This window comes from Hippocampus bargibanti, linkage group LG11 (assembly GCF_051943395.1).
Source record: "Hippocampus bargibanti isolate YZ-2025 linkage group LG11, ASM5194339v1, whole genome shotgun sequence".
Taxonomy (NCBI): domain Eukaryota; kingdom Metazoa; phylum Chordata; class Actinopteri; order Syngnathiformes; family Syngnathidae; genus Hippocampus; species Hippocampus bargibanti.
This window is the reverse complement of record NC_142744.1, coordinates 22,854,241-22,871,821: the sequence shown is the minus strand read 5'-3', so window position 1 is coordinate 22,871,821 and position 17,581 is coordinate 22,854,241. Positions and strand designations below refer to the sequence as shown.

Sequence of the window (17,581 nt, the reverse complement as noted above, 5' to 3'; positions counted from 1 at the left end):
TCAGGAAGTACATCCTCTGTTGGGCCTTTCTCAAGATGGAGTTGGTATTGACCTCCCACTTCATGCCCAAGGAGACTCTGATTCCTAGGAACTTGAAGGTCTTGACGGTTGACATGAGGCAGTTACATAGTGTGAGGGCAGCTGTGGTGATGGATGTTTCCTGAAGTCCACGATCATCAGAATCAGAATCAGAATCATCTTTATTGCCAAATATGTAGAACACACAAGGAATGTGTTTCCGGTAGAACACACTGCCCTAGTATCATCATCAAAAAATTGCAAAGAGGCACTATACAGTTCTATTTGGGTTACTGTATAAGGAGTCAATGGCTTGAGGGAAGAAGCTGTTTAAATATCTGCTGGATTTGGTGCGCATGGATCGGTAGCGCCTGCCTGAGGGGAGTAGCTTGAAAAGGTGGTGGGCAGGGTGCGGAGGGTCCAGTAGGATTTTCCACGCCCTTGTTTGGATTCTTGCAGTGTGCAAGTCCTCGAGAGTGGGTAGGGCGGTGCCAATGATTTTTTTCCACCGTCCTAACTGTCCACTGAAGTCGGATTTTGGCCATTTTTGTGGCGGCCCCAAACTAAACGGTAATGGAAGAACACATGATGGATTCGATGATAGCCGGGTAGAAATGTCGCAGCACATCCTGTGGCAGGCCATGCTTCTTTAGCACCCTCAGTAAGTACATCCCTGCTCCCCCCAACCTGAGAGCAGGGACCTATCATAGCAGAGTTCAGCACCGCCATGTCTGGACAGTAGGGCTATATATATATATATATATATATATATATATATATATATATATATATATATATATATATATAGGGCCGAAACTACCAGTAAGACTTTAGTTTGCTGACGAAGCTTCTTGGATGGGAAGTGAAATGTCCGACACCTTCAAAGAAGTACAGATGACGGCTAAAGAAACCTTTTCATCGATGCCATATCAAAGATCCCCCATTTATTGCCCCCTTTTAATGCAGTTCGGTGCAGGATCGGATATATCGATAGTCTGGTTATAACGATATTTTTTCCGACTCCCGAGAATATCGATATCTTGAGACTTTACTGTAATTCTAAAGTTTATAGGGAGCCAGTGAATGGATGTAGGGGTTATTGGATTGGATTGGATTTGCCTTTATTAGTCTCGCAGGATATATCGATAGCCTGGTTATAACGATATTTTTTCCGACTCCCGAGAATATCGATATCTTGAGACTTTACTGTAATTCTAAAGTTTATAGGGAGCCAGTGAATGGATGTAGGGGTTATTGGATTGGATTGGATTTGCCTTTATTAGTCTCGCAGTGGAAAAATTTACATTTCACAGCAGCAAAGTTATAAAAGAATAGAAAGTAGAAAAGCAAAACACAGGAGCTGCTGGAAAGGCAGCCACTCTCGCGGCGCCGTCTTGAAGTCAAAAGAACAAAAAAACTAAATAACAAATAACATGACAAAACAAAGACACAGAGAGACATTCAAGAACTTTCTGTACCCACTTTGTTACATAAAGCAGTTCCAGATGAAAGAGGAGAGGATCAAAGTGTCTCTTCATCAGTGGATTAGGGACATCATGGTGGAATGTGCACGTCGACTACAAGCTAAATGTTGAAAGCAAACACGCAGCTGTAGCATCCATGTGCTTATGTGCTTCCTCTTACAAATACCAGTCAGTAGGCGAGCAGCAGCGTTCGAGACCAACTGGAGACGCTACATGGAGGATTGGCTGACTCCAAAGTAAAGCGGATAACAGTAACAGAGCCTAGATGTTACAAAGCCATGCATTAATTACTGTTTTAAGGTGCTCATGACCAAGGAGTGGTCTTATTTTGGCCAGTTGGCTAAGACGAAACAAGCTGGATTTAATAACAGCACCAAATTGTCAGTCAAGTTTAAAGTCACTGACCTGTTTAAGACCCAAGTTTGAGACTGTCGACTTCAGATAAGGAGCCAGGGGGCCCAAGTCAACAGGATGAGCCATTTATCATCTGCCAAGTCTGCAACCTGCTGAGTCATTTTAGACCAGACTGAAAGGTGTTGACTTATACACCGCGTGATTCAAAGCTAAACCAAGGGAATTAGATCACTACCAAGGGGCTTGACTGGATCGTGGTTAAGCGCTTTGTTAGAGCATCAGCGCAAGATAAATCAATACGTATTGTATTATATGCAAATACCGGTGGCAGTATTTTTCTTGTATTTTGCATATATAAACAATAAAAGTCAGACTGGAGGACAAGGAACTCTTAAGTCTGATTACTGGGCAACTACCGCCGTTTGTTCACCCCAGAGATCCTCTTCTACCGTCAAAAAAGACAATGTTCCCTGTGTGCTAAGTCGTCTGTTTAACTCTGTCCGAGCAAAACTCTGACAGATAGCAATTGACGTTTGTGAATGTTGGACTAGTTGTTTCGCGGTCAACTGTGACTGAGTGTTTTGAAGGAAATATTCAGCCCACATTCTCTGCCTGTAACCCTTCTGACCAGGGTTGCTTGTGTAGCATTCCAACAAAGCCATGCAGCCCGTAGCAGCCGTGGCCGCCGGCAATGAAAGTGAGCTGCTTTTCATCACAGACTCCTCGTCAGGTAGACGTTTTCTTGTGGATAGCGGATCACAAGTAAGCCTGCTGACACCCACAGCCACGGACAAGATGGCAGGTGGATGTGGGCCTCCCCTGTGCGCAGCTAATGGCTCGCCCATCCCCAACTTTAGCTTCAGGTCGGTGACTGTGTGCTTACACGGATGGGAATTCAAGTGGAACATTATTGTAGCCTCGATCACAGTTCCAATAATCGGCGCAGATTTTTTTATGTGCTCAGGGACTACTTGTGGACACTTGTGGCTAACCGTCGTTTGATTGACGCCATCTCGTTCGCCACTTTCTCGTGTGAGGCTGGAGGGCTCGGAGTGTTAACACACGCAACTTCTTGAACGACGGGTAACGTTTATGAACATCTGCTGACCGATTATCCCGACTTTTACAATGGCGATAATAAACGCGGGGTAGAGCATTTTATTCCCACGGTTGGCCCGCCAGTTTTTGCCCGCCCTTGTCGCCTCGACGCGGCCAAATTGGCGTTGGCGAAAGGGGAGTTCGCTACGATGGAGCGCTTGGGCATCGTGAGGCGTTCCAACAGCTCGTGGGCCTCACCATTATACATGGTGCCCAAAAGTGACGGTCCTTGGCGGCTGTGCAGTGATTTTCGTCGGTTAAGGAGTATAACCACACATGACCGTTACCCCATTCTGCACATACAAGACTTTTCCGCACGTTTGGTCGGCACCACGATCTTTTCTAAAGTATATTTAGGTCGCGGTTATCACCAGGTGCCGGTACAGGCAGAGGATGTAAGGGGGTAATCACCGCAGTTCTGGGCAAGAGGAACACCTGTCACACTTAACGATGGTTTTCAAGTGTCTTGATTCGCACGGCCTTATCGTTAACCCTGTGAAGTGGCAATTTGGTTTGTCTGAGATAGATTTCTTGGGGCACCGCATTTCTCCACAGGGCACCATCCCCTTACCCGCCAAAGTACAGGCAGTGGTGTATTTCCCCCGCCCGGCCACAGTTAAGGCTCTGCAAGAGTTTTTGGGCATGGTTAATTTTTACAACCCGTTATATTTTATTTTTCTACTTTCATTCCTTTCATAACTGCTGCTGTGAAATGTAAATTTCTCCACTGCGAGACTAATAAAGGCAAATCCAACCCAATTCCTCACACTGCTGACCTCCTACAACCCCTTTATGGCGCCTTGAGAAAAAAGAAGGCTAATATATTGTAGCCGTCTACAAGTGTTAGACGGCTACAATATATATATATATATATATATATATATATATATATATATATATATATATATATATATATATATATATATATATTGTGATGTCACGAGAGGCTGTGTCCTGGAGGGCAAATACATCCCCCTAAGATGGCTCCACCCAGAGAGGCAGCAATTAAACCCACACACCTGCAGCTGAGCAGGGCTTGATTGGAAAGCAGGGCTCTTAAGGCAGAGAGCCTCTGAGTGTGCAGCTTGGGGAAAGACAAGCTCGATTGCTGTGCTCTGTGGAGAAGTTGATTGCTGCGTGGAACTCATTGCCAGTTGGGACCACACGACTGGACACTGGATTTGAACCTAGCTAAGGTGACTAGGCTACATGACGAGGACGTCAAGAGGGGTGAGGCCTCGAGACTCTTGTAAAGAACCCCGTCTTCAGTTTTTACCTCAGAACAGACTTTATTTGGATTTAAGGAGCAAAAGAGACTTTATTTGGATTTAAGTATCAGAAGAGACTTTATTTTGATAAGTATTGGAAGAGACACTATTCAAACCTTTGTTGCTTGTGAATTCCCCCTGGAATCCCTTGATTAAAACATTTTGTTTGTATCCAAACCTGTCGTCCATTGCACTTCTTGTCCCGTCCCGCTGAGAGCTAGCCTCTCATGTCATCACATATGGTGGAGGATGCGGGCACTGGACAAGCGGTAGTAAGTGCATGGACATTGATGGTTTGTGTTATGGTTTTTCTAAATTGAAAATATCCTCAATTACAAAAATGGAAGACGTTTTGAAAACCCTCCTTGCAAGTCAGGAAGCCCAATATCAGACCAATTTGGCTCTCCTGGAGGAGCAAAGGAGAGCCAATGAACTGAAGGCAGAGGAATTGCTCTTGCAGAAACAAATGGCCGCCAAGAATATTCCCCGGGTGAAGGCGGGGGATTTTTTAGCCAAGATGGGGGCGACGGATGATGTTGAGGCGTACTTGCATACGTTTGAAGCAACCGCCACTCGAGAAAAGTGGCCCAAGCAGCAGTGGGTGGGATTGCTTGCACCCTTCGTGACAGGGGAATCGCTGAATGCTGTCCTGGACTTGACCGCAGACAGAGCAGAAGACTACGACTATTTAAAAGCTGAAATTCTCAGCAGACATGGGCTCACCAAGTTCGGGATGGCACAGCGCTTCCACACCTGGACTTTCCAGCCAGACCAACCTCCACGGGCACAGATGCACGAATTGGCCCGCATCGCACGGAAGTGGCTGGAACCGGAAAGGAGCACGGCAGCTGAGGTGGTCGAGGCCATTGTCGTGGATCGCTACTTACGAGCCCTGTCTTATGAGGCAAAAAGGATAATCAGTCAGCAGTCGCTGACAACTGCGGGTCAAACAGTGGCAGCGGTGGAGCAGTACCAGGCCACGGCGGAGATGCTGCGAACGACCAAGAGGGAAACCGGCAACACACCCCCATCCCGGACTGAAATGGCCCGCCCAAAGTTGCCCAAGCCCGCCAAGATTGCTCCAGGTAGTGTCAGAAGTCCACCCAGGCAGTGGCGGACGCCCAGTGGCACCGAAACCAGACGATGCTACAGATGCGGAGAGACGGGACACATCTCATGGCAGTGTGGAAAACCAGCGGAAGAGTCCATGCCGACCGCTGACTCTTCCAGTGCCCACCCTGCTCACTATGCCTCCCTCCTGGGGGGTAGTGAAAGCTCACTAACAAGGCCCCCCACCTGTCCGGTGACAGTGAATCAACAGGATGTTGAAGCCCTGCTGGACTCCGGAAGCCTGGTCACCTTGGTGCGCCAAACGGTGGTCGATCCAACCAGGTTATCTCCGGAGAAAACCCTTCCAGTCTCCTGCGTCCACGGAGACACCAGAGAGTACCACACTACGGAACTCACCATGACCACAACCAAGGGAATGATCCGCACGGTAGCTGGTGTGGTTGACTCTCTCCCTGTCCCCCTCCTGATTGGACGCGACTGCCCGGCCTTTCACCCCCTGTGGAGAGAAACCCAGGAAAGACTGGCCCGACTACCTCGGAAGGGAAGAGGTAAGACGCGTACAGTGAATACTCAAGCCTACCCCTCTGATTCACTCTCCCCAGCCTGTGCCCTCCTAGGGACAGCACATGCACCACCGGAGACGGAGTCTGGCCCAGAGACCGCCGAGGAAACTCCAGCGCCAGAAAATCTCCTGGCTTCCAGTGGTGATGAGAACCCAGGGACCCAGAAGCTGCTTCCTCTAACAGGCCGGTATGGTACAGCCCAGTTACAGGATCCTACCCTTGCCAACGCCATGAAGAATGTGCAGGTTTTAGAGGGTGTAGTACTGGGGGAAAGGACAAGCCCCACATACCCCCATTTTGCGGTTGATCGGGGGTTATTATACCAGGTTACGAAGCAAAATGATGAAGTACGCGAACTACTTCTTGTACCACAACCACACCGAGCTACAGTACTGGACTTGGCACACACACACCTGCTAGGGGGACACCTAGGGGTGGAAGAGACAAAAGAGAGAATCTTGCAACGGTTCTTCTGGCCAGGGGTGCACAAGGATGTGGAGAACTATTGTCGTTCTTGCCCCGAGTGCCAACAGGTGGCGCCCAAGCCCACATACAGAAACCCGCTAATTCCCTTACCCATCATTGAGACCCCTTTTCAGAGGCTTGGGCTGGACATAGTCGGACCGCTACCAAAAAGTGCTAGGGGACACCAGTATATTTTAGTAATGATGGATTATGCCACCCGGTTCCCAGAAGCTGTCCCCCTCAGAAAGGCTACCACAAAGCAGAACCCCGTCTTCAGTTTTTACCTCAGAAGAGACTTTATTTGGATTTAAGGAGCAGAAGAGACTTTATTTGGATTTAAGTATCAGAAGAGACTTTATTTTGATAAGTATTGGAAGAGACACTATTCAAACCTTTGTTGCTTGTGAATTCCCCCTGGAACCCTTGATTAAAACCTTTTGTTTGTATCCAAACCTATCGTCCATTGCACTTCTTGTCCCGTCCCGCTGAGAGCTAGCCTCTCATGACATCACTATATATATATATATATATATATATATATATATATATATATATATATATATATATATATATATATATATATATATACACAGTAAAGTCTCGTTATATCGATATCGGATATATCGATAGTCCCGGTTATATCGAAACTATTTCTATGCACGCACGGAGAAAATTACATGCAAACAGGGTCGGATATATCGATAGTCCCGGTTATATCGATATTTTTTCGGACTCCCTTGAATATCGATATAACGAGACTTTACTGTATATATATATATATATATATATTTTTTTTTTTCCCCAACCCTCAAATAACTGACGTGAGAAAAATCAAACAACAGGTTCACAGGTATCACAACATGGACAGATAGCTACATACCTAAAGACTTCCATAGGAGCCAGTGCAGTTGCCAGTATGTCAGAGATGCTATGAAAACTGGTGAATGTGCTGAGGGAGATGGTTAAAATCCATGAAAATCGTAATACTACATCTTCTACAATGGCACTGTAGTAATAAGCCTAAAGAAACACAGAGACCATAAAATCATGAACACAGAAAAAAACTACTGTGTCGACAAATTTAAGTAAGGTGCCCAATGGCAAGACAGGATGAGTAATATTTGTGAATATACCTTATGTGGGTAGACTATCTCCTCCCTCAAAAAGGTATTTTCTCCAGCACTCCGGTCAAAAAGGCCCCAGTCCATCTTGAGATCCCAAACTAGTGTGTAAAATGAGCTGACCACCAAACATATGATATACAAGTAAAAGAAGATCTTGGCATCATCATTTGATTGAGCTGAGGAAGCAAGACAACAATAGTCATGTGTCAGATTGTCAGAAAGTACAAATGCATGTTTTTGTTATTTGAAGGCCAATATTTCAGAAGCAAAGTTATGTTTTAGCATAGAATATCTCTCTCTCTTTTTATAGTTGTTCATTTATGAAAACAATTAAACCATCCAGTTAGTTGTCTTGGATTTCGCTTTACAAAAAAACACAATGTAGAATATCCCCCTCGTTGCAATCTGCTCCAATCAGGGGCTTGCCTCCACTGCCAAGTTCCCCACCGGGTCCAACGCTCGCTTTTGCGCAAAGACCACATCAAGTGCGGCCCTGATTTTTGTTTAAGGAAGGTTGTGGGGCGGCTACTCTGACACTCTCCTCCATTCTGGCGGGGAGAGTGCTGGTGGACTCACTTTCTTGTGACCCCCCACCTCCTTCTTCACCAGCTGTGGGCATCTAGTCATGTCAGGAGCCCAAAAAAATCCCTTCGCACCACTCGGAGGTATCCCACCAGATGAGGTACAGTATCAGCTAACAATCAAATTAGGATATAGTTTATCATCATCATTAAACTAAAATGATGATTAATCGGTTCTCTTTCTGAGTCAAAGAATAATCTTTACTCTCATTTGACTTGTGTCCTGGCCTACTCTGCTATGAAAATGCCATGCAGTCAATATTGCCACAATTTAGATAGGACTCCTGTCACGTTTCATGTTTTTTTTTTAGGAAAAAAAAAACTTGATAGCGGCAGTGGCTGGTGAATAATGCAGCCAGCCTCCAAGTGATCTGTTAGTATTTTGTTGTATTATTTGTTTTTTTATGAATTATTATTGCCTCACAATAAGTGCCTGTGCCTGAATTAGTTAGTTGAGTTAAATTGTGACAATACCGAAAGACATGATACATCATTTTATCGCTTTACAGACTAAGAAACAAGTATATATGAACAGTCTCATGTTAGACAGTGATTATCTAAACTGCTCAAAACTGGTAAAAATGCACTGCTCAAGGTGTATCATTATTAGACTTAGTTGTATTAAGTTCATCCTGTCTACTTGATCTCTAATTTAATACAGATTCTTTTCTTACAGACAGTGTACACCTAAAATACACTGTCTGTAAGAAAATAATATGTTTTTAAATTACATTATTAGACTTGTTTTTCCAGCGAAGGAGATGACATTAATATTTTCATTCTTAATATTAAAATGCAAATGGCCTAATCAAGTGAAGGACAATACGTTTTCAGTGATACATTCTGAAAGCTGCTTGTGATTGACCAAACTGACAGAAAAGAATTCCATAATTACAGTGGTACCTCAACTTACAAATGTCTCTTTATGGAAAAATTTCAAGTTATGAAATACCTCAACATGAAAATATTGCCTCTTGTTATGAAATACACTTCAAAATATGAAAGTAAAAATACAGTCTTGGAAACTAGTCACTGCTCAAGAGTTTCCTGAACGTAACATGCATAGATGGTCTACCGTTCGCTATTAATGAGCATCATCCTGTCATCTTATTGGCCAAAAGGAACATCTATCGCATGTGTCTATGCTGTCTGTCATTCGCCCCTTGGGCCATGAGGTGGTCCGTTGCTTTTTCTATAAATGTGAAACTCCCAGAAAGTGTAGAACAGTCGGCCAATTGCTCACTATGCTGATGTTTGCCTTGTACGTTTTCAAGGGATTGTTAAAAGCCGACAAAAGAAAACATCCTTCTATCCAAAAGACCAGGCGAACTCACTTTTGAGAGCGAATTTGAACCAAAGAGGGCAAAGAACGGTGAGGATGTACTTGAAGGTGAAATGACCATTTTTATTAATCAATTCTTTATTTCTTCCATGATGCAAAATTCTCATTTATGGTGCAATAATTTAATTGCAACATGTATTTGTTACAGGCGGCCCGGTAGTTGAGTGGTTAGCCGTCTTTACAGCGAAGGGTTTTCTCTGGTCCTCCGGTTTCCTCCCACATTCCAAACACATGCATGGCAGGCTGATTGAACACTCCAAATTGTCCATCGCTGTGAGTGTGACAGCGAAAGGTTTGTTTATCTGTGCGTGCCCTGCAATTGACTGGGAAATGGTCTAGGGGTGTTGCCTGCCTAGTGTGGAGGCTCCAGCCACCACCGCGACCCTCGTGAGGATATAGCGGTCAGGGAGATAAATGGATGAATTGCTACATTCATTGTCATGCTTTATAAAATATTCATATGATTTTTTTTTGGGGGGGGAGGACGAAAACACTCTTCTAATAAAATTTCCTTCCAATACACATTAAATTCCTAAGTAGAGGTACCACTGTATTAATTTATCATGCATTTTTGATATTGCATGTCTCATTGTCATGATGTCGATACACAGTGGTACCTCGGTTCTCGATCATAATTTGTTCCAGGACCCTGTTCGAAAAGCATTTTTTTTGAACACCGAAACCACCTCTTTGCTCCTGTCACGTGCGAGTTGACAGCGGGGGAAGGGGGGCGGGGCTGCCTCTCCCGGCCGTTCTCCACCTGCTGTCAATTCTCTAATCACGGACACGGGGCATTTATACGGTTCGCGATCAGCTCGCCAATGCCGGATGATTGACTCAACTCGCCACCGTACCTGGATTCTTCCTTCGATGCGCGAGTGTATCCGGTCCGAGGTATTTTCCCTGCATCCCGTAAATTTATGTCATCTTCCGGGATTGCGTCATTTTGCACCCTCCTGTGCCATTTGCTTTTTGGCGTAGTAAGCGGGTAGCAAATCGCTATGAGCCACGTTGACTCCACTTTCTCAGCGGGTTTCAAAACTCTGAAGTACACTTTTGAGTCAGGGTGTAGTCCGAAGCATGTTTTTGATTGGCTGCCGGTGCCGAGTGTGCAAATTGCCAAACGAATGTTCGTTTGGCAATTTGCGAGAGGATTTAACAAACATTATGTGTCATAATTTTTCGCGTCTTCGAACGTTTGTTCGAAGACGCGATCGATTGATGTTTCAACGCCGAAGCAAGAATATATCTAATATTTTGTTCGAACACCGATTTGTACGAACTGTGAGGCGTTCGAGAACCGAGGTACCACTTTATATTGTTTTGATATATTGTGCAGCCTCAGTCGCTAAACAATCCAGGTTTCTTTTAAGGTTGCCAAAAAAAGGGGAAAAAGTACATAGGAGGGCGAAGAAAAAGTACTCCTGTGTAAGCAGTGGTTGATCTCCTTCTGTTTCTTGTCCCCATTAATATAGGTGAAACTGTCTACAAAATAATATACCTTTATGTGTGTTGTAAAGGGCAGCAAAGGTTACAACAAAGAAGGAAGTGGAGTATTTCCCAGCATTAACCAGGTGAGGGAAGGCCCTTTTCGTGTCCCGGTAACGACGAAGACACTGGATGAATCTGAACCAAGCAGGGAGACAGTGAACCACTGCACGGATGCCATAGGAGTAGGTATTACACACATCGTTACCTGAGCAGGATGACATTTGAATGATGTTACAATAAGATTTGATTGTTTACAGATAATATGTGATTGCAATACAATTTAATGATTGTATTGCAACTGAAAGAGCAGTCCCACCTTCACTGTTGATGAGTCCATCGTGTTTTCTCCAGTCAAGTTCAAAACTGTAAAAACAGATCATATACTCTATATCTAATAAAACAACTCCCAAAGAGTTCAACTGGTCAGCCAACCAGAAGTCAGCAAAGCCAACACGATGGAATGGTGCCGTCATTACTCGAAACTGTGGGGGAGAAAATTGGGATTTTCTTTCAATATATACCCATGTTAATTATTTCAAACCAGTGAGCAGGAAAGCATCCCAATTACAGAAATCTAAACTTTAATATTTTGTTTTTCTTGACATTCATCATTTGAAGATTGTAAATGTGAGTGATGTTACCAGGAGTTTGAGAAGCCAGAAGCGTGACTTGTAGTAACAGGTCTTGAATGGGTTGATCAGAAAGACAACAAAGAAGCCATAAAGAACCAAAGGATTGGCCTGCATTGGTACTGGAATGTTGTCACTAAACAGACATGACAGCAGGCTGACACACCACAACACCCCCAAAAGGCCTGCAATCTGAGGACAAAAAGGACCAAAATCAACCAAATAAACTACTGTCATAGTAATGGTTAGACACGCACGCTTGCACACACATAATACATATTGTTGCTGTCCATCTTTGTCATGGTAGGTAGGTACTGTAGGTAGGTAGGAGTGTCCATCTTTGTCATGGCAGGTAGGTGGGTTGGGTAGGTAGGTAAGTAAGTAGGTAGGTAGGTAGGTCAGGAGGTGGGTAAGTAGGTAGGTAGATAAAGATATAATAAAATTGTGAATGGGGTCTCCGTGTTTCGGACATCCCATTCCTAAGGTATCCTACACTTAGGAACAGTACAGAAAAGTACATTAACATCCTCAACATAACATCCGTAAATGCAACTGAAAACTCCTCAGCAAAGCAAAAAACAGTTAGCAACAACACCCAGAAAGGCTGATATTTTCTTTGAAACTGAGCTCATCGAGGATGGAAAGGGTGCAGTACTTTGTGATCTAACAACTCCACATTTCAAATTGGTTTGCTTTTTAAAAATTAAAATGAACTATTTGGTTCATTTTAAGAGGGATTATTTTGCAAAACATGATGGGGTTTGGGACGGCCCAGTACTTGAGTGCTGAGTACATTGACTTCACAGTGCAGAGGTTTAATTCCAGTTCCTGCTTTCCTAAGTGTCCATGTTCACCCCTGTGTCGCTTTTCTCCAGGTCATACAGTTTCCTCTCACATTCTAAAAACATGCATGGCAGTCTTATTGAATAATCCAAATCTTACTCTTATCATATTATTTGTTATTTAGTTGTTTTGTTCTTTTGACTTCAGAATGTAGCCACAAGGGGGCACAACCCAGTGTCTTATTGTGCCTGTTCCAAGCCCGGATAAATACAGAGGGTTGTGTCAGGAAGGGCATCCGACGTAAAATTTTTGCCAAAACAAATATGTGAATCAAACCTCTGAATCTCATACCGGATCGGTCGAGGCCACGGTTAACAATGACCGCCATTGTTGACCTTCAAGATGCCGGTGGAAAATGGACTACTGTTGGTCGAAGAAGGAGAGGAGGGAGGTGTGCCCGGAGAAGAGAGAAATGGAACGCCAAGAGTATAAAACTAAGAGTAGGAACTTTGAATGTAGGAACAATGACAGGAAAAGGTAGAGAGCTGGTTGACATGATGCAGAGAAGAAAGGTAGACATACTGTGTGTCCAGGAGACCAGGTGGAAAGGGAGCAAGGCTAGAAGCTTAGGGTCAGGGTTCAAGTTGTTCTATCATGGTGTAGAAATTGAGTAGGTGTTATCTTAAAAGAGGGGTTTGTTATGAATATTTTAGAACTTAAAAGAGTATCAGAGAGAATGATGACTCTGGAGTTAGAAATGGTGTAATGTTATAGGTTGTTAGTGGGTATGCCCCACAAGTCGGATGTGAGCTGGCGGATAAGGAGAAATTTTGGTTGGACTTTGAAGAAGTCATACAGAACATCCCTAGAAGTGAGAGGGTTGTAATTGGTGGAGACTTCAATGGACATGTTGGCGCAGGAAACAAAGATGATGAGGAGGTGATGGGCAGGTCCTCCACACGAAGAACGCTGAATGACAGATGGTGGTTGACTTTGCGAAGAGGATGGAAATAAATTGGGACTTGGGAAACTCCTTCACATCAAGAGGTCATGAGCCAGGTTACAAATCTATCGGTTCAGGGAAAGACAACTAATTAAGATGTCTATGTTCTGTTGTTTATAGTTGTTGGTGCATGTGACGTCCAGGGGCGTGGTATTCAAATCAAGAAGCCTATGTTTTAAGAACGTATCACTTAACTTGGCATATACTCGCAATAAATAGCTTGGCAGAGGGCTGCAGAATTTGGGCGTCGGTCATGAATGGCTGCGTCCCCTGCTGGCAGTAAAAGACATCATCCTGTGTTTGAGCCTTTGTCCACAGTGTCCGACCGAATATCTCTGACACACTGGTAGTGAGGATAATGAAGAAAACAAAGGCAGAACTGAGGACAAAATGGTGGAAGTTGAAAAAGGAAGAGTGTTGCATGACTTTTAGGAAGGAGTTAAGACAAGCACTGGGTGGGCAAGAGGTCCTCCCAGATGACTGGCAAACTACAGTGGACGTAATCAGAGAGACAGGTTGGAAAGTACTTGGTGTATCGACTGGAAGAAAGGTAGACATGGTGGTGGAACGGGGAGGTGCAGGAGTGTATACAGAGAAAGAAGTTAGCAAAGAAGAAGTGGGACACTGAGAGGACAGAAGAGAGTAGACAGCAGTACAAGGAGATGCAGCATATGGTTAAAGTAAAGGTGGCAAAGGCCAAACAAGAGGCCTATGATGACTCGTATGCTCGACTGGACAGCAAGGAAGACGAGACTTATCTTTACAGGCTGGCGAGACAGAGACAAAGATGGTAAGGACCTGCAGCAGGTTAGGTTGATTAAGGATAGAGATGGCAATGTCTTAGCAGGTGCCAGTAGTGCGATAGCAAGATGGAAAGAGTACTTTGAAGAATTGATGAATGAGGAAAATGAGAATGAATAAAGAGTAGAAGATGTGACTGTTGTGGACCAAGACGTAGCAAACATTAGCAAGGCTGAAGAGATCACCCAGGCCAGACCACCCACCCGGAGGTTTGTTTGCAATGTGAATTCTGTAATAATACTGTATACTGTAATAATCTGTCATAATTCAGGTCCGTTATGTTAAAAAAGGCCAGTTTGTCGAGTTATGTACCATTTGCTTTCATGCTGTCGACATCACAAGCGCACTAGTGATGCAACTGTTGTCTCAAGCCAATGGTGTGCTTTTTACCTCTTCGATGCTGTGAGGTGAAAATGGTACAGTATGATGATGTTAGTAAATATTTCTACAGAGCCTGGTCCGAGTGTAGGATCCCCGAATCCCACAGAAAGTACTACAAGGCAAATGGACAAGCATCAGCTCCCACATCAAAGAAGGCATGAACAACCAGAGACAGTAGGATCTGTGTATGGGGGGGGGGGTCTAGGAATTAGACAAGACCTTATTGCAAGTCCTGACCACCTGATCAGTCTCGCTGCACCCAAGGGAGTGCTACACCACATACACTCAAAAGAACTATTGCACACACACACACACACACACACACACACACACACACACACACACACACACACACACACACACACACACACACACACACACACACACACACACACGCACGCACGCACGCACACACACACACACACACACACCTCCACCTGTATATAGTTCATGCGCACACCTGTAAATAGTTCAAACACATGAACACATCTATAAGTAGATTATTTTTGTTATGTGTTTCTGATGCTCTAAAGTAAATGTCGATTTGTCAAGTCTTTTTTTCTTTTGTTGTTGCACAGAAGTAAACTACTGTCTAGATTTGTTAGTTTGAGGTGTCATTCGAAGTTAAAAATATGAGCCTTGATCACGGTTCTGCTTGAATTTGCTTGTTCGCAGAAAAAAATATATCGTTTTCACGTCTTCTCAAAATCAGGTGCTTTTGCTGAAACCACATGATTTGAACAGCCAATATCTCCAGAACCAAATAAGCTACAAATGAATTTTGGAGATGAAAGAAGAGAGTGTAAGGTTTCTAACGCTGTATTGAATATTCATGTAGTCCTCAAACTCAATATTCTGTGGTTCCTGCAATTTGAATGAAAATGATCAAAAGCTCTGGGACTGGAGTGGACACGTTTTTGCAAATCACCTGGCAGTGAGTGAATTAATATAGAGCACCACATTCAGCCAACAAAAGAAAGATACATTAAATACAGGTAACATCCAACGTACGACGGGGTTCCATTCTGACCAAATGGCCGTAAGTGAAAATGGTCGTAAGTCGAGACTCTTTGCTAAATGACTTGCGAACAACATTAGTACAAAATGACTCTTTATGAACTGAAATAGCAAAGTTTGTGGCGGAAATATTTAAAATTTATGACATTGTACTCTAACTCATTGAAACTTGTTGGGGCAATTCGCTATATTTACATGTATCATTTTGTTTTTCTTGTGAACATTTTCACTTGCTGTCACACCTTATATATTTAATAGAGACTGTGTGGCTTTGCTTTCAACATTTGAGCGGATTTATGTAGTAGACGTCCTACATTGCCAACATTTAGCTTGTAGTAGACGTCCACATTCCACCATGACATCCCTGACCGACTGCTGAAAAGGATGCTTTAATCCTCTCCTCTTTCATCTAGAACTGCTTCATATCACTAAGAGGGTACAGCAAGTGCTGAAGAATGAATGACTCTGTGTCTTTGTGTTTTCATATTATGTTATTTTTGTTTTTTTCCCCAAGATGGTGGTGCGTGAACATGCAGCGACTCCTCTCTCTCCCGGCAAATTTCGTGTTTATTATGTTTGTCAAAGTGCCTTGCACGCTGGGTCCGAGAGGACATAAATTTCATCTGTGCTGCATGTCATGCATATTAGCACAATTGACAATAAAGCTGACTTTGACTTTTTGGCGGCAAATATTCCACCCACAGCGTCACACCCAGATTAAGAAATTTCAAGGGTTATTTTGACTGATCATTCATCGGCTTGAATTGGACGGGCCTTTACTCATCTCCCAATGGAGAAATTTACATTTCACAGCAGCAAAGTTATGAAAGTAAGAGGAAAGGAAGTAGAAAGGGTAACGACATGTACAAATACTTGTTTTTATTTGTCTAACACACTGCCCATCTGTGTTTTCTTACAGTTCTTATTGCCGCTATGAGACCAAACAGCCTAGCATGTTGTGTCAGAGACCAAGAAACCGATGTCACAATCAAGAGATGGCTACATCTGGCTTTCGATGGTCAAAAGAGGGTATGGGGAGTACAACAATCTGACGGATAGAAAATTGCAGTTCAAGAACAACATGCATTCTGGTGTGGACTCTTGTGTTCACTGTTAAATCAAGAAAAGTGCAGTTTTCCAGTGCATGTGCAGTTATATGTGAGGTTCACAAATTATGACAATAAAATATTGTTTTTATAACAATTGTTTTTGATGGTTTTTTTAATAAGGGTCAAATATGGCTCAAGACAGAAGTGGGTTAGTAAAGGTTGTATGAAGGCTGACATCAGGAGCCTGTTCTGGCCCAGCATCGGGCCGGATCTGGTCTTTTAATGTGGCTCCAATACGGGCCTGATGCGGCCCACATTGTGGGTGCCGGACCCGGGTCACTTTGCCGTATCTGGGCCAAGTGTGCAGCCATGTGTGGGTCTGAGCTGGTCCAGATCATTTTTGCTGACTGGGTATTCACTGAATTCTGTGTTCTGTTAGAATATTCGAAAGAGAATGATTTACAATGACACCTGATGATTTATGCAGTTGTCACCCTGTTTGGGTTTGCGTAAACTTAGCATTTTGTACAAGTTAGTTACATGGAGTTCTACTCTGCACATGTAAGCATAGCAATTGCAGATCGTCAAGTATACAGCCTGTTGCTAACAGAGAACCCGGTCATAGAGATAATGGCCAAAGTGGGTATTAATTTACAAATTTTCCACTGATCAACTGGGACATGATCTGAGGTGGATAGCTATGGAAATTTCTGCATCAAAAAACTGTGTTCTGATGAGTATTCCCAACAGATCCCTGGAGCAGTGTGTTCCATCCTGCTTCAAACAGTCTACCATCATCCCAGTTCGGAAGAAACCATCAGGATTGAACGACTATAGACCTGTTGCTCTGACGTCTGTGGCCATGAAGTCCTTTGAACGCCTCGTGCTGAACCACTTAAAGAACATCACCGGACCTTTCTGAGACCCTCTTCAATTTGCCAACCGGGCAAACAGGTCTGTGGAGAATGCAGTCAACATCGGGCTGCACCACATCCTTGAACATCTCGACAACACAGGAACCTACACAAGGATCCTGTTTGTGGACTTCAGCTCTGCGTT

General features: G+C 43.8%; 1 protein-coding gene across 2 annotated transcripts in view; it reads right to left on the bottom strand.

Annotated features, from left to right (window-relative positions):
• The window catches only part of LOC148891954 (solute carrier family 53 member 1-like), an 86,408-nt gene that overhangs the window by 20,526 nt on the left and 48,301 nt on the right, over positions 1-17,581 (bottom strand). For both annotated transcript variants that reach the window (XM_089007466.1, XM_089007467.1), the window contains exons 10-14: positions 11,501-11,680; positions 11,176-11,341; positions 10,870-11,064; positions 7,455-7,621; positions 7,202-7,341 (exon numbers count right to left, since the gene is read on the bottom strand). In XM_089007466.1, coding sequence (XP_088863592.1) covers positions 7,202-7,341; positions 7,455-7,621; positions 10,870-11,064; positions 11,176-11,341; positions 11,501-11,680 — 848 coding nt within the window. The remainder of the gene's footprint in view (positions 1-7,201; positions 7,342-7,454; positions 7,622-10,869; positions 11,065-11,175; positions 11,342-11,500; positions 11,681-17,581) is intronic.